The sequence below is a fragment of the Chelonoidis abingdonii genome, chromosome 2, assembly GCF_003597395.2.
Source record: "Chelonoidis abingdonii isolate Lonesome George chromosome 2, CheloAbing_2.0, whole genome shotgun sequence".
NCBI classification, from domain to species: domain Eukaryota; kingdom Metazoa; phylum Chordata; order Testudines; family Testudinidae; genus Chelonoidis; species Chelonoidis abingdonii.
The window spans coordinates 260754156-260780350 of NC_133770.1; the positions used below are offsets into that span (position 1 = coordinate 260754156).

Sequence of the window (26195 nt, forward strand, 5' to 3'; positions counted from 1 at the left end):
CAGCTCGGTTAAGGCAAAGGGCAAGTCTCGATGTAGTTGATATTTCTAATCAAGTGTTAATTTGATTAATTTTTTAATTGTTGCCATATGCCCAACTTTGGATCAAATCTCGATTCACATTTTTAACTCACAACTATTTATAATGATGTATTTTAGAATTTTCTGGTTATTATATAGGTCATGCTCAAACGCAGACTGGCCTCTTTCCAGGCAGATAGTGTCACCTAATACAATAACCCATGTGACACTGGGAGGGATCATGTTCTGTAGTTGGATACAAAAAACCAATTTATGTTTTGTCCAGTTTTTTTCTGAAAGCGTCCTTAATCTATCCAATAGTTTCTCTGATCACACTGCTATTCTCTAGCTATCTTTATTTAACTAGAAGATTAGTAATATCACAAAGGAACATGCCTGTTTACTGAGAACAGTATATAATCAGCTACCGACTGCAAAGAGTTTTATCATTTAAATGTGCATTCTCTACTTCGGGGTGGCAAACGCTTCGGCCCGAATTGGGTCCTTAATCAGAGTAATCTGCTGGTGGGTCACGAGACATTTTGGTACGTTGACCATTGTCTGTAGCTTCCTACCTCAGATGAACCTTAGGCGAGTCATTGAACCTGACAGAAGCTAGCAATCTTTGAACCCCTCTAAGCCTTAATTACCAGCTCAGATCTGATAGGCTGCCCGCACCAAGAATTTCCATGTGTCTTGCTCACTCGGGTCTCCCCAAAACCTTCCTGGGGGACCCAAGAACCAAATCCCTTGGATTCTTAAAACAAGGAGAATTAACCGTTTCCTTCCTCCTCTCTCTCCCACCCAGACTCTCCTCCTGGGCTAACCTGAGAGTACTGGTGCAATCTCTTTAATCACAATCTGCAAGAAGCCATTCTCCTCTATTCCAAAAAGAGACAAACCTCCAAAATACAAAGAACAAAAATGATTTCATCTCTCTCTTCCCCTCCACGTCAATACCCGTGGCTTGCAGAGCTTACCTCCGTGATCTAACACAAGAGAAATTCCCCTTCCCTTCGTTCTCTTAGCCTACCCAGAGAAGAAAACCAAAAACAGTTTAAAAAAAAGTAAAAAGACTTAACCAATATTTCTGTATCAAGATGACATACCACAGGGCTAATACTATAAAAGGGAAAACTGATAAACGAGTTATTCATAAATGAGATTACAATTTAATAAATCCAGCAAACTACACACATGTAAATACAAAACAAACAATAAAAGACCACTATGTTGCTGCGACCTTTGGTACTCACAACTTGAAACTGAAGATTAGAAGCTTGAAGATAGAAGAAGCCTCCTCATACAGAACAGGACAAGAACACAGACCACAATTTCCCTCCCTGGAGTTTTGAAAAAACGAAAAAAATCTCAGTCTGCATATGGTCCTCTGGTCAGGGTTTGGTTCCCTTGTTGAACCCATTTACAAGGTGAGAAAGACATTAACCCTTAGTATCTATTCAGAGACACCAAGCCAACATGCGGATTTCGCATACAAGGAGTACAAACGATGTGGTTGCATGCTATCGTAGCAGCCTGCCATTACCATCCACTCTCCAATAACTTATGCAAAGCTCAATTCTTGAAGTCAGTTAGTTTTTTGACCCCATTGCTCCTCTTCTGGGAGGCACTCCAGAACTTCACTACTCTGATGGTTAGTACAACCTCTTGCCTCAATTTCAGCCTAAATTGTTGATGGTAATTTTATGCATTTGTCCTCTAGGGGCCAGATGAGCTAACTCCATAACGCCTCTCTCTCCCTGTATTATACCCTCTGTTGTATTTATAAGAACATCATATCTCTTTTGATTAGCTAAAGAAAGCCCAGTTCTTTTGAGTCTTACTTTCAAAGTATAACTGATTTAATTTCATTCGAGATCATCTCAGTAGCCTCTTCTTGCACCTGCTCCAGTTTTGATTCCATCTTTCTTGTAACACATAGAGATCAGAATTGCATGCAGTATCTAGATGAGGTCTACTAGTGCCTTGGATAATGATACAACACCTTCCTTGTTCTACTGGAAATATCTTTCCTGATGCACCTTAGGACCATGTAGCCTTTTTTCACAGCCACATCACATTGATAGTTCATAGTTATCAACTGTAATCGATCAACCTACACACACAGGTCTATTCTCCTCCTTCCTGTAACTTCCAAAAATGATAAACGCTCCCCAGCTTATAGCAAAAATATCTAAGTTTGTCATGCCGCTATAGAGGTGCATGACCATTCTGGACAACTTTTTGCACTATATAAATTCCATCCCATTCTATTACTCCAGTTTAGAAGGTTCAGATCGCAGATCTATCTATGCGTATGGCTATATCTGTCTCCTCATATTGGCAATCTCCCAAACTTATGTTGTCATCTGCAAATTTTATTAGCACACACCCTTTTTTTTTTTTTGTCATGGTCAGTAATAAAAATGTTACATAAGGTTGCTCCCAGGACTGATCCCTGAGGAACTCCACTAGTAACCTCCCTCCAGCCTGAGAGTTCACCATTCAGAATGACCTGTTGCAGTCTCCCCTTTAATCAGTTCTTATCTAACTTTTAGTTCTCATATTAATCCCCATCTTCTCCAGTTTAACTAATAATTTCTCACATGGAACTATATCAAATGCATTACTGACATCCAGATAAATTATATCTACTGCATTTACTTTGTCTAAAAAATCAGTTATCTTCTCAAAGAAACATATGAGTAACTTTGTTACTACCTCTTGAATACAACTAAAACAACAGTAGAAAATTTTATTAAAGCTAATGTTAAAAAATTATATAGTACACAGGTTAAGAAAAAAGAGTGGCTGTACATCTGGGTATAGTGTTTAGATTATCCACAAATACAAAGTTTGTTTTTAGAGTCATAAGACACAAAGTGCATAATCGGGAATAACCCAAATTTAGGTAAATAAATTTAAGAATACAGTTTAGATATTAGCATTCAAGTATTTGGATACATCACTCATGAAAAGTTACAGAGTTGGTTGTGGAAAGCAAATATAGCAATGCGTGAAGATTATCCCTCAGTAATTGAGAATTTAGGGTAGGTTGTCCATTTAGAAAATACAATCCATCAGGGAGGTATTTTGGTTACTTTCCGATTTTGCTTCTCATCGGTGCTCCATCTCATCTTGCCTGGTATTGCTGATGTCCAGTGATGTGTTCCACTTTCTCTGTGTGTGTGTGTGTGTTCGTTCATACAGAATACTAAACCTGTTATTCATATTTTCCCTGTAGGGGAAGGTCAGGCCAAAAAAGAATATGAAACATCCAAAAATGTAGCATTCCTGGCTCCAGTGTGAGCTCTTCAATTTACCAATTAAAAAACTCCAGGTGTGCAAAATGATTGTGAAAATACTATAAGTAGCATTTTTCAGGAGACTCTGAGAAACTGCTTCACTTTACAAGGAAGAGTGGGTAAGCAGAAAAGTGGTCTTGTGAGCAAAGAGAGGAGAAAATTGCTTTGAAAGCTCATGTTATTGCTTCCAAAGGAATTTATGGCAACCAGAAAAGACAGCTCCTGAAATGTGAGAATGTGTTCCCTCTGGATACAAGTAATCCCTTTAATGATTAATGTGGAGATGACTGACAGCTTACAATGTATAGGAAATTTCCATTGGTATACAGAGTCAGAAATTCCCATTTTAAAAGAAGGTTGTTAGATACCTTTTAAAATATTTTAATATTGTATCCTGAGAGAACAGTACAAGCTCATTAAAATTTTATATTGTTTGTTGTTGAATTTTCCAACCAAGTCCTCCAAAAGCTATTTATTTTTTAAACCTGGCCTTTCTCAGCTATAATTATTTCCATGTCCCCAGTATGATGCCATAGGAAGGCTGAGAAGTAGGCCACATAGAAGTTTCAGGCCTGTGAGAAGAAAGAAATTAAGAATCCCCTCTATACATACACATTATTTTATGTTCATGTTTTTGTTATGGTTTGTTACATGAGCAGGAGGAGAAGGAAGCAAAGAAGGGAAAATGCTCCCAAACTGTTCATAGAAACTGGATTAAATGTTGAAGTAGTTGTGCTCCTGCATAATAGCACTTCTCTGTGGTTGCTCAGGAAATTGATTCTTAGTCCCTGACATGTATCATCTGTTCTGAGTTGAGAGCACAAGTGACATTCACACCTAGCAGAGAACAGCTGAAGCAAGTGAGGACAACTGAGGAACTCTAGTGCATCAGAATCTGTGTCCCTATGATCCATGTAGATGGCAAGATGTGTGCTTCATACCAATACTCCATACCCAAGTAGGGAATTAAAGAACTATTTGAACTCATTTATTTCTTTGGTGCTCTTGGAGGAGAGGTACTAACGAATGCTATTAATCATAACCATTGTGCTTGAGTACAGGTGAATATGGAAAAAGCAGAAAGGAAGAGGTAAAGAAAGGGACAGTGTAATGATCTCCTGCAGGGATTGATAATGGAGTTTGTGTATGGAAGGAAATGGAAGAGACTGTGGGCAAGATCCCTGCTGGAACATGATGGAAGGTTTTAGCACAGAGGGAATGAAGAAGTGACTGGAGGCTGTAAAATATTAGGGAGGCCTTTTCTCCAGGTCACTCTGCTGAAGGACTTTTATAATAAGGAATGGAGGAGAAGATTGAGAAGGGAGGAAGGAGAGAAAAGAAAATGAAGGATGAAGAAAGGCTATGCAAAAAAAGCCCTCAGAATTATTCATATATATTTATTTTTTATGATAACCACAAAATGTGGTAAGTACTTTCCAAACAGAAAAGAGGAGACAGTAATTGCCTTGAAGAGCTCGCAGTGTAGGTTCAAGTTTGATGTGCCTTTGCAAAGCTTTTGCAGTTCCCTGGAATTATTTATTTATATATATCCACTTCCTATCTAAGCTTTTGGCAAGCATTTTTTATCTTGAATCTCTGTGAATAAAGTGAGGCTCTCCTTGCTAGTGAATTTCAAGTTTGAATATTGTTTATTACTCAAAAGCCATAAGTTCTCTGCTATTATGTCCAGGAGGCCAGACCTACTCCTGACAAACTAAGAAATCTTATGCAAACATGCCTGAATATGTGAGAGCTTGTCAAACCCAAACTTTGTCTGTTTTCATAGCAGAAGAAAACCAGAACTCAAACCTTTGTGAATGTCAGTGCCTAAGAACTATTTTTGGCACACAATGTATTAATGAACCCATTTTGAGACAAGCTTGGTAAGATTTCCCTTGTTCTACAAGGGAGATGGCAAGAGTAAGAGAAGAAGAGGAAAAGACTGAGAGAGAAGAAACAAGAAGAATTTAATCCTGCCTCAGCATGGGGAATGGACTAGATCAGTGTTTCCCAACTAATGTGCCGTCACGCCTGAACAGGTGTGCTGCAGAATTTTTTTTTTAAAGAACATGTGAGAACAAAGGGGGGAGCTGCATTCTGATTGGCCATCTGCCCCATGGCCCTGCCTTCTCCAGGAGCGGAGCAATCAATCAGAGCTTAATCTCCCACTCTTCCCCCTTTCCCTCCGGTGTGAGCAATCAGTCGGCTCCTCTGCCCCGCCTCTTCCCTCTCCTGCAGCTGCCAGCTGAGGGCAAGAGGAAAAGCCCCTGGAGCTCAAGGTGTGCCATGGCAGAGAAAAGGTTGGGAACCATGGGACTAGATAACCTCTTGAGGTCTCTTCCAGCCCTAAATTTCTGCGTTTTATTAAAGAAGAAGAAAAAGGTGAGGAGATGTGGGAAACTAGAGAAAGAGATATGGCTTTGTCCTCCATGAACTTATCTAATTATTTTTTAACCCAGTTACAGTTTTGGCCTTCACAACATCCCCTGGCAATGAGTTCCACAGGTTGACTGTGTTGTGTGAAGAAGTACTTTCTTTTGTTTTAATTCTGCTGCTTATTAATTTCATCGGGTGAGCCCTGGTTCTTATGTTATGTGAAGGGGTAAATGCCACTTCCTTATTCACTTTCTCCACACCATTCATGAATGTAGAGACCTGTATTATATCCCATTTTAGTCATCACTTTTCCAAACAGAACAGTCCCAGTCTTTTTAATGTCTCTTTTAATGGAACCTGTTCCATTCCCCTACTCATTTTGGTTGCCCTACTCTTTATTCTTTCCAAATCTAATATATCTTTTCAGGGATGGGATGATCAGAACTGCACACAGTATTCAAGGTGTGGCTTACCATGGATTTTTATAGTGGCATTATGATATCTTCTGTCTTATTTATCCCTTTCCTAATGGTTCCTAACATTCTATTAGCTTTTTTGTTTGCTGCTGCACGAGTGGATGTTTTCAGAGCCCTATCCAAAATGACTCCAAGATCTCTTTCTTGAGTGGTAATAGCTAATTTAGACCCCATCATTTTGTTTGAAATAGTAAAATTATGTTTTCCAGTGTGCATTACTTTGCATTTTTCAACACTGAATTTCATCTGTTGTTTTGTTGCCCAGTCACCGGTTTTGTGAGATCCATTTGTCACCAAGGCCGTTCTTACCCATACGCAAAGTACACAGCTGCATAGGGCACCAGGAAATTTGGGGCACCAAATTGCTCCAAATTTCCTGGTGCCCTATGCAGTTGCGTGCTGCTCCAACGGCCAGCCGGACCCCCCCAGCTGGCTGAGCCACCCAGGAAAGCTGCTCCCACCTGGTCTGCCTCTTCCCCATGGCCCTCGCCCCTGCTCCGCCCCAGCCCCGCCCTCACTCTATCCCTTCCCCAAAGCCTCTAGTCCACCCCACCTCTTCCACCCCTTCTTCAGGGACTGCAGCAGGGGTTGGGCGCTCCCCACACTCACCGGGCAGAAACAAGTGGAGCAACCCGGCCCCAGGCAACTCCACTCTGCCAGCTCCCAGCCACGCCGCCTGTGAGTGCTGGAGGGTGATTCCCTCCTCCCCCAAGGTCCGGGAACCAGGGGAGCAGAGTGGAGCGGGCTGGGGCTGGGTCGCTCCACTTCCTGCCCCATGAGTGTGGGGTCGGGCCTGGGGAGCGGTTTCCCCCCTGCCCCCTAAGCCTGCTCCTGCTCCCCCCATCGAAACCTGGGGCCAGCCCCCTTCCCGCCCCCCCGCAAAGACCTGGGGCCATACACATACACACCCCATGGAGGGGGAGGGGGCTGCGTATCCCTAGACATCCCAAAATGTCTAGGGATGGCCCTTTTTGTCACTCTTTGCTGTCAACTTTGGACTTGACTATCTTGAGTAATTTTGTATCGTCTGCAAACATTGCCACCTCGCTGTTTACCTTTTTTCCAGATACTTTATGAATATGTTGACCAGCACTGGTCCTAGTATAGATCCTTGAGGAACCCCACTATTTCATCTTTCCATTGTGAAAATTGGCCATTTATTCTTACTTTTTGTTTTCTGTGTTTTAACCAGTTATTGATTCATGAGAGAACCTTCCCTCTTATCCCATGATTGCTTAATTTGCTTAAGAGCCTTTGGTGAAGGCTAAATATAAATAACTTGATTAAGAAACACCTAAGGAGGGACATAAAGGTGTAGATCAAACTTTTCGCAAGTGACTAGTGATTTTTGGTGATTGTTTTTGGGAGCCTAACTGGAGACACTATAGAGGGGCCTGATTTTCAGAAAGTATTGCAAACACATCTTAGGAAAACAAGGCTCTTTTAATGAGTCTCTGGTTGGGTCCCAAAACTACTAGTCACTTTTCAAAATCTTGGCTGTAAATAGCATGAAGGGGGAGGAGCATTATTTAGTATAATGGGTATAATTAGGAATAATATGTGAGAAAAATGTAGACTAAATATCAGAGAATTTTTCCTGATATGAGATCTGTTAGCTTACATCTGCTAAGGGCAGTAGTGGAAGTCCCACTACTTGGCAAACTAGTAAATATACATTAAATTTCACTGTAGCCAGCTTTTGCAATTTAATAACATGGTTTTAGCCCTGACTGGAGCCAGTCTCCCCAGAAGCTCCAGTCCTCATGGATTTTCAGTCCTGCCCAGGAGAAACCGTCCTCTGATTAGCTGCCCTCCCCACTTTCCTGTCTCCTGTCAAGGCTTCCCACTTCTCTCAGGAGCAGAGATGAGTTTTGGGCTAGTGAAGGGGAGATGGAGCAGCCAATAACATTTTCAGAAGACAGGAGGAAGGAGAAGAAAGCTCAGCAGCTCAGGGTGGCACTTTCCCCCTCCCCTTCTGCGAAGCATTGGTCGGTCTGCTCTGTCTCATCCCTCCTTCCTTTCCACTCTCTATCCCTGCAACAGGAGACCTGTGAAGGGGGAGCAGGAGTGAAGAACACTTGGAACTGACCTCCCTGCCTGCGCTTGGGTAGAAGGAGGAAAGAAGACCCTGCTGCAGCTGCTGCCTGAAGCTGGAGAGGGGTTGAAGAACCCTCACAGCTGGCAGATATGCAGAGGTGTCTTATGGGGCAAAGGCTTGGGGTTGGGAGCAGAATCAATGTGAGGCTAGGAGGTCAAAGCTGATGTGGGGGCTAGGTGTATATAATTAATTGCAGGGCTGGGGAATGGGCAGATGGGAAGATGGAGGGGACATAGAATTACTTAATTAGATTTGGGGGTTTGGGGAGAAGCTAGAATCATGGAAATTTAGGGCTGGAAGGGACTTCAATAAGTCATCTAGTCCAGGACCAAGTATACCTAGATCATCCCTGAAAGCTGTTTGTCTAACTGGTTCTTAAATAAACTTTATCTGTTGCTGGTAATATTATTTGGCCCCCGAAGCTTTTGGTGACCACATAATCGCCAACTGTGCAGCAGCATTTTATACAAATGTATGTAATTTGATCTCAGTTGGATCCTTTCAGTGAGAGCCTAAATCACCTTATTCTGTACATTTGAGAGAGTTGCAACACTGTAATTGTCACACTGCCCCGGGAGGTGGGCAGAAGGAGTGTAAAAATCAAAAGGAAGGGAAATCTGATATTAACTTTTCTTCTTTATGTCATGTTTTTTGGGCCAGTCTCATCATTTTGAAGGGATGTGACTCATGATTTTTGGACTTCTGGGGTTGACAATACTGAATCTGTTTTGGCCAGGAGTTGGACTAGATGACAGAACAGGTCTTTCCCATTTCTAGAGCCTAGAAATGTGCCACTTTTCATATGAACTACCAGGGCCGGTGCAAGGATGTTTCGCTCCCTAAGCGAAACTTCCACCTTGCGCCCTCCCCCCCCCGAAGTGCCTCCCGCCATGAAGTGCCCCCCCTCCACCCTGAGGTGCCCCCCTTGTGGCAGCTCCCCACCCTCGCCCCAGCTCACCCCTGCTCCGCACACAAGCATGAGCACTCCGAGCACGCCGTGGCTGCTTCACTTCTCTTGCCTCCCATGCTTACGGTGCCTAAGCTGATTGGCGCTGCAAGCTTGGGAGGCGGAACAAGTGAAGCAGCTCACCCCTGCCCCACCTCATCCCCAAGCACACCGTGGCTGCTTCACTTCTCCCACCTCCCAGGCTTGCAGAGCCAATCAGCTTAGGTGCCGCAAGCCTGGGAGGCGGGAGAAGTGAAGCAGCCATGCGGTGCTTGGGGAGGAGGTGGGACAGGGGTGAGCTGGGGCCGGGAGTTCCCCTGTGTGCCACCCCCATCCCCTTACTTGCTGCAGGCAGCCCTCCCTGCGCTCCCCTACCCCAGCTCTCTCCGCCTAAATGCTGGCCGCAACCGGGGCGGCTGAAGAAAATGGCACCCCCCAAATCCTAGCGCCCTAGGCAACCACTTAGGTTGCCTAAATGGTTGCACCAGCCCTGTGAACTACTTAAGCTGATTACTATCAGGTCTGGAGTTGTTTGCCAAAGTTGTGAAATGCTTATCTGCTCCACGAATAAGTGGATGAACTCCCAAAATTAAGGAGAAAGTACATTGAGCAAGTGCGAAGTTAAAATTTGCAAAATCAAGGAAATGAGGAAGTGTCAAACAAAAGGTCAGAAGTCTAGCAAAAGTTTAAATGTGAATGGAAGAGAATTGTTCTCCCACTGGTTGGTCTACTCACCCCAAGATACCATTATTTTCCTCAGTTAAACAGTTGTATGTAATACAAGGATTAAAGTTTTATTTTTCACTGAATTGTGAGTTACATCAGCATTAATAATGCCAAAGCTGTCACAATAGCCACCAACCCATCAAAATAGCACCTTTAAACAATCTAATTGTTGGTTTTTTAAAAAAAATATTTGAAGACAAAGATTTAAATCCACAAAGAAACTATTGTCTTATTTTCAAGTAGCTGAGGTTACCACAGATAAGAATTTTACTAATGAAAATATACTGATGTATTGTATCACTAGTGGAATCTATCCCTTACTATCAATCTATTCAGTGCACTATAGCACAGTCCAGTGTGTGTGCAAGATTCTCTATGCAGAGATCTCCATCTGAATCCCCACATAGGGAATTAGGGAACCAGAGCCATTGAGGTGAATCGAAATCCTTAGATTTAAATTGAAAATTCCCTGTGAAACACAAAGGGATTTAGGTGGGAAGCTCCAGTTTTGGCCTGTCTCTACTGGTGACAAGCTAGTTTTAACACCAGCTTTCCAGAGAAGCAGCTTTAGCCCTTCTTCAGTGGCTGGTTTCCTTCCCTTTTGCACTCGGTCCTGTAAATTGCCCCGAATCACACCTGTGTGGTGTTTGTTTTATTTTGCTTTAACTAAAACAAGTAATAATTAGATAGAGCAATAAGATAATGAGATGGAAAATTGGTTAATATGCCAGCAAGCCTGTATCTCATTAGAATTGGAATTCCATTTCTGCTCATTTTGGCTTATTTTCAACAACCTTTGATTTTGCAAGACTGTGGCTCTTGCTTATTTCTCTGCTTATGAATAAAGCTGTACTCTAGATTCCACAGGAATAAATCCACACAGTTACTTTGTGTTCAGCAAAAAGCATTTCTGTTCTATGTCTACAAATGTTCTTTGTTGCCTGTGAAAAGGCCTCTGATTTAGTGAATGGAAACAGGATACCTTTCTTTCATTCTCATTGGCAGGATACTTTTCTTTCATTCTCATTCAGCTGTTCACAAGAGAACTTAAACAAGGGATTGTCTACACACAGAAGTTGCACCGATTTAACTTTAAATCAGCTCCCTGGTGTGTAGGGAGATCACTTGTCTGACTTTGAGCCAGACAGTCCTTTTTTGGGGTGGTTTGTCCTGCACCAGGCACTGGAACAAAACTGGATTTGGTTTTCTCTGTGTCATAAACAGATGGTTAAGGGTTAATGTCTCTTTTACCTGTAAAGGGTTAAGAAGCTCAGTAAACCTGACTGACACCTGACCAGAGGACCAATGGGGGGACAAGATACTTTCAAATCTTGGTGGAGGCACATAGTCTTTGTTTGGTGCTTTTTTGTGTTGTTCTTGTTTCGCTCTCTGGGGCTTAAGAAGACAGATTGTACCCCAGGTTTTCCCAATCTTTACTGAACAGTCTTCTGTTTTCAACATTGTAAGTAATAGCCAGGCAAGGCGGAATTATCTTATGTATGTTTTTCTTAAACTTGTAAATATGTTTCTTTTGCTGGAAGGATTTTACGCTGTTTGCTGTAACTTTGAATCTAAGGCTGGGTGGGGGCAGTCCCTCTAAGTCTATATGAATCTGCATACTTTGTAAAGCATTTTCATCCTGATTTTACAGAGATACTTTTCTTTTTTCTTTTCTTTAAATTAAAAAAAAAAAAGGGCTTTCTTTTTAAAGACTGAGTTTGAATTTTCCTTGTTTTAAACAATCCAGGGATTGAGTCTGAATTCACCAGGGGAATTGGTGGGGGAGGTGATATGGTGAGGATGGCTTATCCCTCCTTTTTTAAGATCCAGGAGTTTGGATCGTGTGAGCCTCTTCAAGGCAAAACCCAAGGGAGGGAAAGTCTGGGGGAAAAGGAGGAGGATGGTTTATTCTCCTTGTTTTAAGATGCAAGGGGTTCTGGTCCTTTTCCCAAGAAGGTTTGGGGGGACGGAGTGTGTGCCAGACACTAATTCTGGCATGGTGGCAGCGTACCAGATTTAAGCTAGTAATTAAGCTTAAAAGTGTTCATGCAGGTCCCCACTTTTTGTCCCCTAAAGTTCAAAGTGGGGGAAAAACCTTGACACTCTGGTATTGCACGGGAGACACCATTTTTAAGCCTGTTGCTCCACCCCCTCTGGCATGACCTTGAACACAGCATGTGTGCAAGGTAACACTAGTGGGGGGACATGCACCTAAACATGGTGCCCACTATGCAGCATGACCTCATGCACCATGTGTTTGAGGTCACACTGGTGGAACAGAGAAGCATGCACTTAAAGATGGCACCCTCCATGTGGCATGACCTCACATGCACTGTAATGCGAGGTCACAGCAGTGGGGGCACTTTTTGTACGGCATAACCTCACATGCACTGTTTGTGGAAGGTGACACCAGTGTGGGGGAGGGTCACACAATTCTTGGAAGTCCTGGAACCTCCAGTATCCCAGGAACCTGCGAGTGGCTACCCTACTTGTGCGTATGTATTATACAATCTTGACTGACCTGATCACATACTGTATTTTTCATAGGACTCCTGCCTCATTTGGAGCACAAGATAGTTAGTGCTCTGGATAGTGAAGTAGGCTATTGTCTATACAATCCTGGCCCATTTGTTGTTGAAGCTGAAAGGGGTGTAGTGAATGAGACAAGGGACTGCGGGAAGAGCAAAAGATGGTCCCAAAGTGAATACTGTTGAACTCCACTATGGAAAATTGAATCCAATTTTCCTGTGTGAAGGAAGGCAAGTTACCCTGAGGTATTATTGGCAGAAATGCTGAGTATTCCCAGCTGCTGTTGAAGTCACTGAGAGCTGTGCTTTGAATGTGTACACCACTATGTAATGCCAACTTCTCTGAAAAATCAGGCCCATTCCATCTCAAATTGGATACGAAACTAGCAGACAGTTTTAACCTTTAAATGCTCTGTCTCAGTTCCCCTTCTGTAAATAGAGATAATACCACCATTCATCACAGATTAAAATTAATTAATTAATGTATGTGAAGCAATCGGATACTTTAGTGATGAGTTCCATAGAAAAGCCCATGAGGAAAGTAATAATTCTGTCTTCAGAGCAGAGTTTGAGTAGTGTGCAGTAAATAAGTCATAGGGCCACAGTTTGAACAATGAGAACAAAACAAAATATTGAATAGCTGCTCATTCAGTCAGCATTGCCCATCCTGTGCACCGAATGAAGCACGGGTCCAGTGGAAAAAATAGTATGTGACCATACAATTAAAGACTTTGTGATAATACCTATGCCATCTCCCTCTTCCTCCTTTTTCCCGCCTTACGGTGGTGAAAAGTGCTGAAAGGTAATGTGAATAGAGAAAGATTAAAACGTTAGTGAGATAACTAAAAGAATGAAAAAATTGGATTTGGGAAAGTGGAGGAGGAAGGAGAAAAGAGGGATTGTTGGAACGAGAGAGACTGAAAAAGCATTGAAGATGATGGGAAGGACAGAGAGAAAATGTAGGGGAAGGATGAGGAGGAGGAGGAGGAGGAGAGAAGGGAAGAGGGAATAACAGGCATTGAAAAAGCCAGAGGAGCAGGATAGGAGGTACAAGAGAAGGAAAGGAAAGTGCAGTGAGGGACAGAAATGACCAGAAAATTACTAGAAAGTGTGTGTGTGCATGTGTGCAAGCGCACACATGCCAAGGAAATTGTCCTCTCTGGAGATCACCCCTCTGCATTGGGTGCTGAATTATAGAAAAATAATTATTTGATCCATGGCTGGACTTTGCTTTCCCTTGAGATACATAATAGCTCGTTGTTTTGCCAGCACAGTTGAGTCTTTGGGCCAGGCTTATGTGCTTTGTATTTTAGAATTCCAGTCAAATCATCTTTGTTTTTTTTTCCCTCTTCCAGAGAATGCTTGCAACCGCAAACGTCTTGATCTTGTCTTCATCATCGACAGCTCTCGCAGTGTACGTCCTTACGACTTTGAAAAAGTGAAGGAATTCATTTTAACCATCTTGCAGTTCCTAGACATCAGTCCTGACATCACCAGAGTAGGCCTCATTCAGTATGGCAGCACAGTCAAACATGAGTTTTCACTGAAGACGTTCAGGAGGAAACATGATGTGGAACGAGCAGTGAAAAGAATGATGCACCTGGCCACTGGCACCATGACTGGGCTGGCTATTCAGTATGCACTGAACATTGCATTTTCTGAATCGGAAGGGGCACGGCCACTGAGCCAGAATGTGCCCAGAATTATCATGATAGTGACAGATGGGAGACCACAGGATCCTGTGGCAGAGGTTTCAGCTAAAGCCCGGAACTCAGGCATCCTGATTTTTGCCATTGGTGTGGGGAGAGTGGATATGAACACCTTGAAGTCCATTGGAAGTGAACCTCATGAAGAGCATGTCTTTTTGGTGGCTAATTTCAGTCAGATTGAAACACTAACCTCTGCATTCCAGACTAAACTTTGCGGTAAGACAACTATTTGTGGATTTGAAAGCCTGGGTGAAAATATTCAGAGTAAAAAACAAACCAGCAAAAAAAGCAAAGGAAAATTACCTAGGTAAAAGCTAAGCAGAAAGCAAACTAAACTAGAAAACATTTGGTGCTTAATTCATATAAAATGTATAAAAGAGGTTTATCCAAAAGACACTCAGCGTAGCAAACATATCTGGAAGGGAGAGTGCCAATTCTGCTGTTGGACCTATTAAAATGTGATTTAATTCCTAGTGGAAGTATGCAGTGAGTGAAATACGCATACCCTTTTACCATTTATTATTTTTTATTTTTATTATTATTAATATTATTATTATTTAGATTTGCTACTTAAATGTCATAAGTAATTTGATTTATATTAATTTTTAAATATTTTTCATTTAGTACTGATCTTTAAATTTGTAAGCTTCATGGTTGTCAGATTCTGGGTACAGTCCAAACCAGTGAGAGTTTGTGTCATTGCCTGTCCTGTAACCCTGGGTGCCTTGAATAGCAGTGCAGCTGTAGCTTCCTTATCTAGACACTCCCAGCTATTTTACAAACATGCACTGAGTATCTTTTAGGTAACTACCTCTGGGTCTGCAACTCTGACTCCATCAGCCTGCTTGTTACACCCTAGTCTCACATTTGTATCCACCAGATTTTTGGTTACATCTTGCAAGATGACCCCAATACCCCACAGTCTTGAATTTTTCCAAAACCACAGGCTCTGCAATGTGCAGTCCTTTCCTGGACCAATCAGAGGTTTGTTTGCTCCACTAAAGGGGCAAAATGCACAGTTTATCACTTTAACTGGGATTAACAATCAGTTCATTTCAAACAGCACTGGGTGGGTTTAGAGTAAAAGTAAAGTTTATTACCAAAAGGAGATAGGATTTTAAGTGAATTCAAGTATGAAGCACAGAGTTAGAAATGGTTACAAGCAAATAAAAGTGAAAAACACTTCCTAGAGATTAAGATTTAACAAAACTGTAGTCTTAGTTCAAGGTCAGATTCTTACCACGTTACTCTTCCAGCAAGACACATTACCACCCCTCTGGCCAGGATCTTCCATAAACTCCAGAGAGCTCTGTTCCTTTGAAAGGTAACTTGGGGTTCTTTGCCCCTCTCTTTCAGAGTCCAGTGACCTTGTGAAATGGATTCTTCTGAAGGTTTCCGACTGCCCCCCCCCCCCCCACACATACAAAGTAAGGTTAATTCAAGCTATGGGGAAGAAAATGTGGAATCTGATGGTGAAGGAAGTTCCATGCTGGTTTCTTCCACCATTGGTGTTTGCAAAAATGCAAATGTTTCTGTTCCTCCCACTGTGATGCAAATGAATCCTTGCCATGTGATTACCAAATGACTCTGATGACACCTGCCTGGAGACATCAGCTTGTCCTTTGTCTTGGAGAAACCTGTTTACCTACTTCCTTCACATTTGTATGGTTCTTTGGGCATTTACTGTACATACAGCAGGTAAGAATATTACTGATCAGCATTACTAGTTTTACAGTGACACCTTACATGACACATATCAGATACAGTTTATGACCTTTATGAACTGGGGTATGCCGAACTGGTCATGCCATTTGAAGCTTACTGCCAGATACCAATGAACCCCTTGCCCTCCTGCACTGGGCTGCTGTTAGGGTCACGATGATCTCTTGGCTATAATCAAAATACAGAGTTCAGGCAGTAAATATGGAACCCTTCCAAATGCTTAAATATTGCAGTGTGCAAAGAAATATCTCTGCATGTTCCTTGATATTAGAAATGAGACATGAAAACTAAGTAGTACTTTTGTTCCATCTACAGTCCTTTTTGTGTACAAAAACTTATGAACAGCCATTACTGCAGTATTGTTCATTCATGCAATAAAGTTAAAAGTAATCTTTGCTAATGTACACTACTTTGCAATAGGCAAATGGCTTCTGTGATCCTTCCTGGGGGTACCCGGGTTTGTGAGGCATCTTGTTAAAACCTGCCCTTAACGTGAGGAAGTCTTGTCTGTGTCTGCCAGGGGTCATCTCCCCAACTCCACCAGCCACAGGCCACACAAGCATTCCCTTCTCAGCTCGTGCAGGCTCCGCAGTCCCTCTGCAGGTAAGCAATAGGCACACTCCAAACCCCAAGCACGCTGAGCATCCCCCTGGAATGTCCAGCCCCTGTGCCACTAGACATTCACAACATTCACACATCTGCTACTCCCAAAGGAATATTCACGCTAGCTTATCAGTTTTACCTCCACATCATCGCTCCATTCAAATCCCAGGATTTAGATTTGTTTATACTGAAAATAAGTCTGAATTTATTTAACAAAGAACAGAGATTCAAGAAGAAGTAAACAGATTTAATAGACACAAATAAAATCATAATATGCTTTCTAGAGCCTGAACTTAACTAACAAGTCATTCTCCTGTCTCATAAAGGATAGCTTGCCCTAAGTTTCTCTGCCAGGGTTAAACAGTCAGACTGGCTCCATTCATGATCTCCATTCATAAGACAAGGCAGCTGGCAGCCTGCCCCCACAGCCTGTCCTTGCTGCAGTCCCAGATATAGTTCATGATGATCCATTGTCTTCACTTGTAAACAGGGTAACCCCTGCGGTTTGCTTGTTCCTGTAGAGAAACTCCCCCTGTAATATCTTGATTAGCATTTTATGCACTTGAGTAGTGTTTTTTGCTCAGGCTGTAAATAGGCGTTCATTGTGAATTATACAATATTCAATTTACATATAGCCGGACAGGTGGATAAGCCACCTGCCTGAACAAAACTTGTTTATCACGTTCTGGTGATCAGCCTCAATTCAGACCCTAACTGATATATACAGAGAGAGAGAGAGATAACATAACATGTTATCCCTACATACATTTCTCATTGATTAAGATGATCAGTGATGCAGGCTTTCAATAGAGACCTTATGTGACACCCTTTGATAAATTATTTGGTAGACCAAAGGGATTCCTGTAACCCTATGCACCCCTGTTACTTTTGCTAATGGGCACCAAGAGGTACCTTGGTCACAGTTTTATATCAGGTAATTATGTATTTAGACAGGTTTTTAAAAAGTCCTATGACATACCTAATATATTAAGATTAATACAGAAGATCTGTTCTAATCCATATATTAAAATACGTTTTTCTATTTTACTTTACCCTGATACATAGAGACTGCTTTGAAGATGTTAATACAAATTAGTGATTCAGAATTGTATGGAACCCACGTCCAAGTAGATATGCATCTGCCTCACATGAGCCATCACAATTTGTTCTTCTTGCTAGCATTCTCAGGAGAGACTGAATGGGTGAGGAGACCAAAATGCCCTCTCACCTCTAGAAGTGATCCCTCCAGAATAGGGGTGATGCACATGGGTAGGGCAGTGTGGAAAAGCTACCGTTTCCAGAACCACTGCAGATTTTAACAGGACTCCAGTGGAAGGAGTGATATCACAACCTACTGACAGTGAAATTCATCAGATAATATATTTGACACTTTTTTTCTGCTATATTATCAGCCATGGTAGGGAGTTACATTAAAATAAATAAAAAGTGAATTGACAACATTAAATGTAAACAGAGTGAACAATAAATAGTACACGACTCTTTTTTTTTAAAGGTATTATTATTACTTTAAATTATATGGAGGTGGGGCCAGCACAAGTGTGTTTTACTTTGGTTATTAACTCACTTTTCAGGGTAGCAGGTGAAAAGCAAACAATGCAAGCCTTGTTTGTAGTTTGCTTCTAAGTCCTCAGCATATATGCCCCAGGATACAGCCACTATCCTTCCAGAGGAAGAGATGTGGGGGATGAGCAGGATTGCCTTTGCTTGACAAAAAGCACTGCCTGTGCTCAGGGAATGTCTCCACAGCACTTCTTGGCTCAGGGTTTGAGCAGCTAAAGCTAGTCGGTGAGCCCATGTCTCTTTAATGGTATGGTAGATCAGTGGTTTTCAACCAGGGTACGGGTACCCTTGGGGGTACACAGAGATCTCCCAGGGAGTTCATCTAGATATTTGCCTAGTTTTATAGCAGGCTACATAAAAAGCACTAGCAAAGTCAGTACAAAGTAAAATTTCATACAGCCAATGACTTGTTTGCACTGCTCAATATACTATACCCTGAAATGTAAGTACAATGTTTATATTCCAATTAATTTATTTTATAATAATATGGTAAAAATGAGAAAGTAAACAATTTTTCAGAAATAGTGTGCTGTGACACTTTCAATTTTTGTCTGATTTTGTAAGCAAATAGGTTTTAAGTGAGGTGTAACTTGGGGGTAGGCAAAACAAATCTGACACCTGAAAGTGGAACAGTTGTCTGGAAAGGTTGAGAGCCACTGTGGTAGATTATTAGGCCACGGGATGAATAGAGCTGATTTGGGAATTTTTTGACGAAACAGGTTTTTTAGTCAGAAAATGCCAATTTCTCAAAATCAAAATTTTTGGTGAGAAAGGGTCAGTTTCGACAAAACTTTTTATTCAAAACAGAAGAGAGACCTCCACGCACCCCAAAATAGCCAATAGCTTGGTGGTTAGGGTTAGTAGTTCCCTAGCCATCAGGCTATTGGCTGTTTGGGACTGGGTCTCACTCCCCGATTGGAGCTGTTCCACTTTGTGTAATTAAATGTTCATTGGAGCGGGAACATGAATCTAGTGAGTGCCCTAACTATTGGGCTATAGAGTCAGTCTCTCTCTGTCCCTGTGAATGTAGAATTATTTGTGCCCTAACCACTAAACTACTGGCTATTGTGGGATGGTGTGCACACTCTATGGCTTTTCATGAAAAATGTTGAAAGGTGTTCATTTTGTTCTAAGAAGAGTGGAAAAAATTTTGAAATGTCAATTTTTGTGGGATAGGAAAACTTTCCCCTCTAGCTCTAATGATGACTTAATTTTTTAATGATTCTTTCAAATCAACAATTAAAATTTAGGGGAGATAGTCGTAACTTGTAATTCTTGCAGGTGGAAGTTGCACAGCTAATGTCTTTTCCAAGGTTTGTTTAATTTAATGTTAAGGGGATTCAGTAGGTTTTGCTATACATTATTAAAATGAAAATCTAGGAGCTGCCACAGGAGGTGTGGGGGGATGGACAGGAGCAGAGGGGGAGGGGGTGAATTACCTTGTTTGTTGACTGTAGGCTGTTTTGTTGTTTCACCTGAGGCACCAAGAGGGGAAGAAACAGCCAAGAGGCCTCAGGCAGCGGGTTGAGCTCTGGTCCACCAGAAAGACATACCCCACAATGCCTGCTGGGGTGGGGGTAATTGGACTTATGTATGTGCACTCCCCATACAGCTCTACCATGGACAGATTTGTGACAGGTACATGAGCTTTCTGGAGAACAGTGGTGAGCTAAGTTCCCTGTAAGCCGTGCGACTGCACAGCAGCCTATTTAGTGCCACACAGGTGCTCCGGGAACCCGGTTGGGAAAGGGGTGCACCTTCCCCAGTCCCCAACCTGACGTGGCTGGGGCGCCCCTCCCGGGACTGCCCTGGCCCCAACTCTCCTGCGGCCAGAGTGGCCCAGCCCCAGGCGTGGCAAGGGCGGCACGGCTAGAGCGGCCCCAGGCATGGCAAGAGCAGCATGGCCCAGGCGCAGCTGGGGTGGCCCTCCCCTGGCCTGGACCTGCTTGGGCTGGGGGAGGGGAGCTGCCACTGCGGGGTGAGGTGCCTCTTCCTCCAGCCCAGGTGCTGCTGCGGGGAGAGAGAGCTTGGGGCGAGAGAAACTTTCAGCAGTTGAGATTGGGTCAAAATTCATGGGGCAATCAGGATACTGCGTTACAATCCCTACTGCCTCCCCAGGGCTTCCAGTGCAGCCTGTTAGGATTTCATGCAAACACACATGCTAGTACAGACTGGTCAAGAATTCGACAGCCACCTCCACCCATCCCTGGAATATTTCTGGATTGCATACGAAACTCCAGCTGTATTTCGGACAAATGTTTTCATAACTTGTAGGCTAATGGGCTACATTTAGCTTAAATGACTACATTTGTAAGTGGACTACATTCCACCTCCCTCCCCACATACAGTTCACTGTTTACATGAGGCTTGTTAAACCATTGGGGAGGAGTGGAGCGGCACAGTAACAGGGAAGGTAGTATAAGCTACATATTTTTAACATCCCTTCACATCGTAGCAAGAATGTGTGAGCTTCTATTAAAACTTTTTAAAAATGCTTGGTCCACTGTTTCTATTTCCTGGCTTCCATTTTATATTCTGAAGGGTGGGGCGGGTTCCTAAGCCGTTAGCAAGCAGTCTGTCATTAGTCACAGCTATTTGTGGCAGGTAATAACTTTTGCATTGGTTCATAATCCAGAAATCCTTCCCATTACTATATTAGTAAAAACACAGATGTAGCTAGAAACCTACCAGGCTCTGGGACAACTGCCTCTTCCATTTCTGTTGCCAGTTCTATGGCGGGCTGCTTCTCTGGGGAGACATCAAAAAGCTCCTCCGAATAAAGACCCAGGATGTACTGCAGCTGCTCCAGCATCAAAGCCTCCTTTGGGAGTGGTTTCAGGAACGGTCATTTTGGTAGCATCATATGGTCCTATACTGGATTCAGAGGTGAAAAGGTCGCCATCCTGGCTGACCAGGCTGTCATGAAGCTCTGGTGGCTCTGTGCTTGGTGCAGTACCCAGCAAGTGGTCAAACTCCTCATAAAAGAGGCTGGATGATGGCAAGTTCCCAGATGTGCAGTTCTCATCCTGGCTTTCCAATAGTTGGTCTTGAGCCACTTAGTCCTCTCCCTGCACTGGGCAAGTGTATGGTGAATCCCCAGTGCTGCCACCTTCTTCTCTATTTCCTGGGATGTGTGGTCATTCCTGGAACTCTAACTTTTTGCTTACCTTGTACCAGAGTTTCACCAAAATCTGGCTGTGCTCCTGTGATCAGGAAGCAGTGCAGTTGGCAAAAGACTTCTGGTTTGTGGCCATTGCAAACACAGGAGAAGGTTCAATGTGTCTGCAGCTCTGCAGTCAGAATAAAATGGAAGGGTTAAACACTGGGCTACTGTACTTGAACAAAGAGGGTTGCTTCCGTTTCCTGGGCGTCAACTGGCTATAGAGAGGATAAAGAACACCTGCCCATGGAATTGTGAGATAGCATTGTGAGACTCTCAGGTCCCAAGTCTGGGGGAGCCAGGACCAAGCTGTATCACAGTGCAGAAGATGGAGTTTGGGCCTGAGCTGCCATGGGGCCGGACTCGAATCTTCCACCCACTGCAGAGTCCTGGGGGCCAGTCCCCAGGCTTGAGTCAGACAGAACTGTGTGTAGGTAGAAGTGGGGTTTGGGCTTGAGCCTGAGTCTAAACCTGGGCTTACATTTCGGTGTAGACATACCCACAGGCAACCTTAATTCTAGTATTTCCTGACTTCTGAGTATTTGAATGTTCTTGCAACTTGGATGTTCTTCTAAGGTAGTGTGTGTTTTTTTGATGTAATAGTCTATAAATATAGCTTGTGCTGCATTTGCTCACTTTATGAATGGAAGATTCCCTAATGCCTGGAACATTGAAATGACTTCATTTTCTGCTTAGCAGTTGGCAGATTTAAAAGGTTTTTTTTTGTCATAATAAGATAGTATTGAATTATTATGGCTAGTGGCATACAGCCAGCAGGAGACTTGTGTTTGGAGAAGCATCAGAGAGCTTCCTTTCACTTTCAGAAGAATATTAATGCAAAAGAAAAAGACAAGAAGTTCCTTCCAGCAGATCCTTATCCACGTAAATGAAAGCACTTGAAGGGTTGTAGTTGTAGTACAGCAGCTGATATTTTGATCCAAACATTTTAATAAGCGGGTTAGAAATAGTGTTGGTTTGTACATTGGTTGTGAATTCATAATACTGGAGACTGTTCCAAAGACTAGATGCAGGATATGTGTTTCTTAACCACGTTTTTTCTTTAAAAGTACCACACTCACCACACTCTGAGCTGTTTCTCTGGTTTCTGATGAGGCCATTAGAAAAATATGGAGGTTAAATGTATATAGTCCATAAATTTAAAGGTTCATCCACCTAGTACAATGAAGACACCTTAAATTCTTAGCTGGCTACTACACAAAGTATACTTATCTGTAACTAGGTATTCACTGGGAAGGGTTTCACCATATGACACAGAAGTGACATATAAGCAATGTTCAAGTGGAAAGTAAAGATTGTAGGGGATTCTTAATGCCCAGAGTTAGTCTGATCTAGAAAGCAAAAGCCCAATAAAACAGCAATGAACACTACAGAGCTATCCCTAACTGCTTTCTTTCCTTCTTCCTTTCCCACTCTTTTTTGCATTTTGCTACTTTTAACTTGCAATTTTATTTGGTGAGAAAGTAAAAAATGTTTTTTTTAATTCACAAAGGCTGTTGTTATGCTTTTCCTGGGGAAAAAATACTAGTGCTCAGTTTTTGTGTATTGGACTACAGGTGAACGGGCCTCAATTTAGTCTAGCTGCATGCTTATATGACATTCAGCACTGTATTACCTGAATAGTGCAAGTTTCTTTATCAGTTTGTCTGCTACTCACTATTTCATTAGTCTGATGTAGGGTTATTTTCTTCATTCAACAGTCATATAATTAAATACTCCATAGAAGTGAATGTATTTAAAGTCATTTTATTTTTCCAACTAGCTTAATGTGATATATTTGTTTTACTGGACTCCATGTCTCTGTAAAATCCACAGTATTCAACATTTTAAGATATCTGCCTTACTGTGTATGAAAATAACTGTTCTATAATTTGTTTTTATTTATATTAACTCCATGTAAAATTTTAACTGTTAAGGTAGAAAATTTGCACATGGGTAACTCCATTCACAAAAACGTAATATAAATTTCAGGAAGGCACAGAAATACCTTAAGTACAAAATATTTTCAGGCATAAATATATACTGCTTATTATGGCTTTGTTGTATGTTTCACAATAACACATGGAGAGTTAAGATTTCTGTGTTTGTCTTGGCTGTTGAAAATTAGTTTTAGAACCTCTAGATTTTTATAGTATCCTTAACAAGCAATTTATTTTCACTTTAGTTGTAGTCACCATTAACTGATCATGGTACTGACTCATGTTTCTTTTTTCAGTGCCCCATGTGTGCAGTATAACTGAGCATGGTTGTGATCACTTCTGTATTAACACTCCTGGCTCCTACACGTGCAAATGTAAACAGGGATACATTCTGAATGCTGACCAGAAGACTTGCAGCAGTAAGTTATCTTTTCTAACTTCTTTTTTTTTTTTCTCATTCCCATGATACATGCAAACTCTCACACCTTCATGAGGGGAAAAGAGAGGACTCAAGCGAGCATAAAACCATTGGAGGTCTTCAAAACAAATAAGATGGGGCAAAGTTTTGCCTCTTTTTTGGTAAATGGAAAAGCTCGTGTGAGCCCTTCCAAAGCCTGTCAGCTTTAAGTTAATTTTTAAAAACTATAGCATTGTACTGCAACAAAGTGAAATGGTATTTATATTTGTTGGTGTATGAAAGCCAGAGGTCTTGGAAAGAACCAAGACAGGAACACAATCATTTCCATACCAGGTCTAACCAACAGTCCATCTTGTCCAGTATCCTGTCTCAGGTCATAGCCAGTACCAGATAGTAAGGGAAGGTGCAAGAAACCTCTCAAGGGACAATGATGAAATAACTTGAGGGGAAGGTTCTTCCTAATCCCTATCTAAATCATGAGGTTTTATATCCTTTCAATAAACTGTTTAATTCTTCTTATCTAACATAATTGTGGATGTTCTTGTTATTCACATAAATGGCTAATATTTTTTTTAATCTAAGCAATTAGTCTGCGTGATGCTGTGTAGCAGTGGTTCCCAAACTTGTTCCACCGTTTGTGCAGGGAAAACCCCTGGCGGGCCGGGCCTGTTTGTGTACCTGCCGTGTCTGCAGGTCCGGCCGATTGCAGCTCCCAGTGGCCGCGGTTCGCTGCTCCAGGTCAATGGGAGCTGCTGGAAGCGGCAGCCAGTACACCCCTCGGAGGCGGAACAAGTTTGGGAACCGCTGCTGTATAGTAATGAGTTCCACTGGTTAATTATGCTTTGTGTAAACAGTATTTATTTTTATCAGTTTTACATCCATTGCCTTTCAATGAAATTGAATATCAAATTGTTCTTATATTATGTGAGAGGGTAAATTGGAGGTGCCTAATTTACCTTCTCTGTACCATCATCCATTTTAAATATCCCTATCATGTTGTTTATTGTGTGTGGTACCATCCACTATTCATGAGGCACATGTTCACTCTTAAACATCTCCATATTAAATGAAACAGTCCTTTCACTCCAGACTTTCCTGATATCGAAGTCTGTCAATGCCTTCTATATCTGCTATCTATCTTCTAAGAGAGGGGGATCAGAACTGACTACAGTACTCCAAGTGAGGGTACCAATTATTTAAAGATAATATTATATTATATTTGACCCATTCTTTGTGCACCCTGTCATTTTATTTGCTTTTTTGACTACCCTTTCACAATGAGATTTTATCTGTGGGGTCTCCCCTTCACTGTAACAAAACTTTAAGAATAATACTTTATACTTCTACAACTTCTTCCACCCAAGACTCTCAAATTACTTTGCAAATATAATAAACTAAACTTCACAATACACCCATGTACACTTTGTATTACTTCTCCTGCACTCTCATGTTACACATGGGGAAACTGAAACGTATGAGTTACTTGTTCAAGCTCATGCAGCATATAGATATCGAATCCAGATCTATTGACTCCTATTCTTGTGCTTATCCCATTGTTCCTTTTGATGAACATCAATTCCAAAATGTAGTTTAAATTACTCTGCTCTCCCAGTTTCCCTGTCTCAGAAAAGAAGATTAGAAAAGGAAGTCTGAGACTTGCTAATTTTTTGGGTCATGATCACGTCAGATAAATTATCTATTCTCTCACTCCTTCCATAGCTTGTCATTTTCAGAGAACAAATGTATTTTTGAAGAAATATTTCCTATTCCCCGGCTTTCTAGAATAGATCACAGTTCCTGAAAACTGGTTGAAATTCAGCATTTTTATTTTATTTTCTCTTACTTTCACACTGTTATCCCCCTCTCAAAAAATTGAACCTGATAACTGAATTTAATTGCTATTCATTTTTGGATAAGATCCTTTCTTTATTAGCTCTTGCTGTTTTCTGTTATGTTATACGCTTATGTATCGTCAGGAACTCAACTGGAATTGCAGATTCTGGGCTCTATGAGTATGTCTGTACAGCATTTTGGAGAGAGCCTCCTAGCCCTGATCAATGAAATTGGGCTAGTGGGGCTCGCCCTACCATTCTAAAAATAGCTGTGTAGACAGACCTTTGAAGTTGCATTGTGAGCCTTCCTTGGCCAAGTCTGTTGACCCAGGTGGGAGGCTTATTCCAGAATGCTGTGTAGACATATACCTTATTCTGCTTTCAATCTTTAGTGGGACTTCAAAGTTGTCAGTTGGAGTTGTGTGTGCGAATCACTAAGTGGACCATCGCACAATGGCCTTTAATGTGTTAGCATTTCCACTACTGTTTCTGCAATAACATTCTTTAGAGCCTAGTTTCTCCTCATCCTGTTCTTCCTTCCGCCAGCTCTGATTCAAAATATGCAAGATTAAATTTTACATTATTCTCCCATACTTTATCTTAAATACATGTTTTCTTGTTTTTCCATATTTGCTTGCTTGCATGAATGCATTCATTCATTCATCAGTCAGATGACACTTGGTTCCAGTTAGCTAAACTCAAAAGTGAAATGAATTATGTAGTCTGCTTTCAAGATACTCCCTACTGGACATATTTTTAC

The 26195-nt window shown here is 41.8% G+C and overlaps 1 protein-coding gene across 7 annotated transcripts in view; it reads left to right on the forward strand.

Annotated features, from left to right (window-relative positions):
• The window catches only part of MATN2 (matrilin 2), a 128903-nt gene that overhangs the window by 30968 nt on the left and 71740 nt on the right, over positions 1-26195 (forward strand). For all 7 annotated transcript variants that reach the window (XM_075063123.1, XM_075063119.1, XM_075063120.1 and 4 more), the window contains 2 exons: positions 13829-14398; positions 23482-23604. In XM_075063123.1, coding sequence (XP_074919224.1) covers positions 13829-14398; positions 23482-23604 — 693 coding nt within the window. The remainder of the gene's footprint in view (positions 1-13828; positions 14399-23481; positions 23605-26195) is intronic.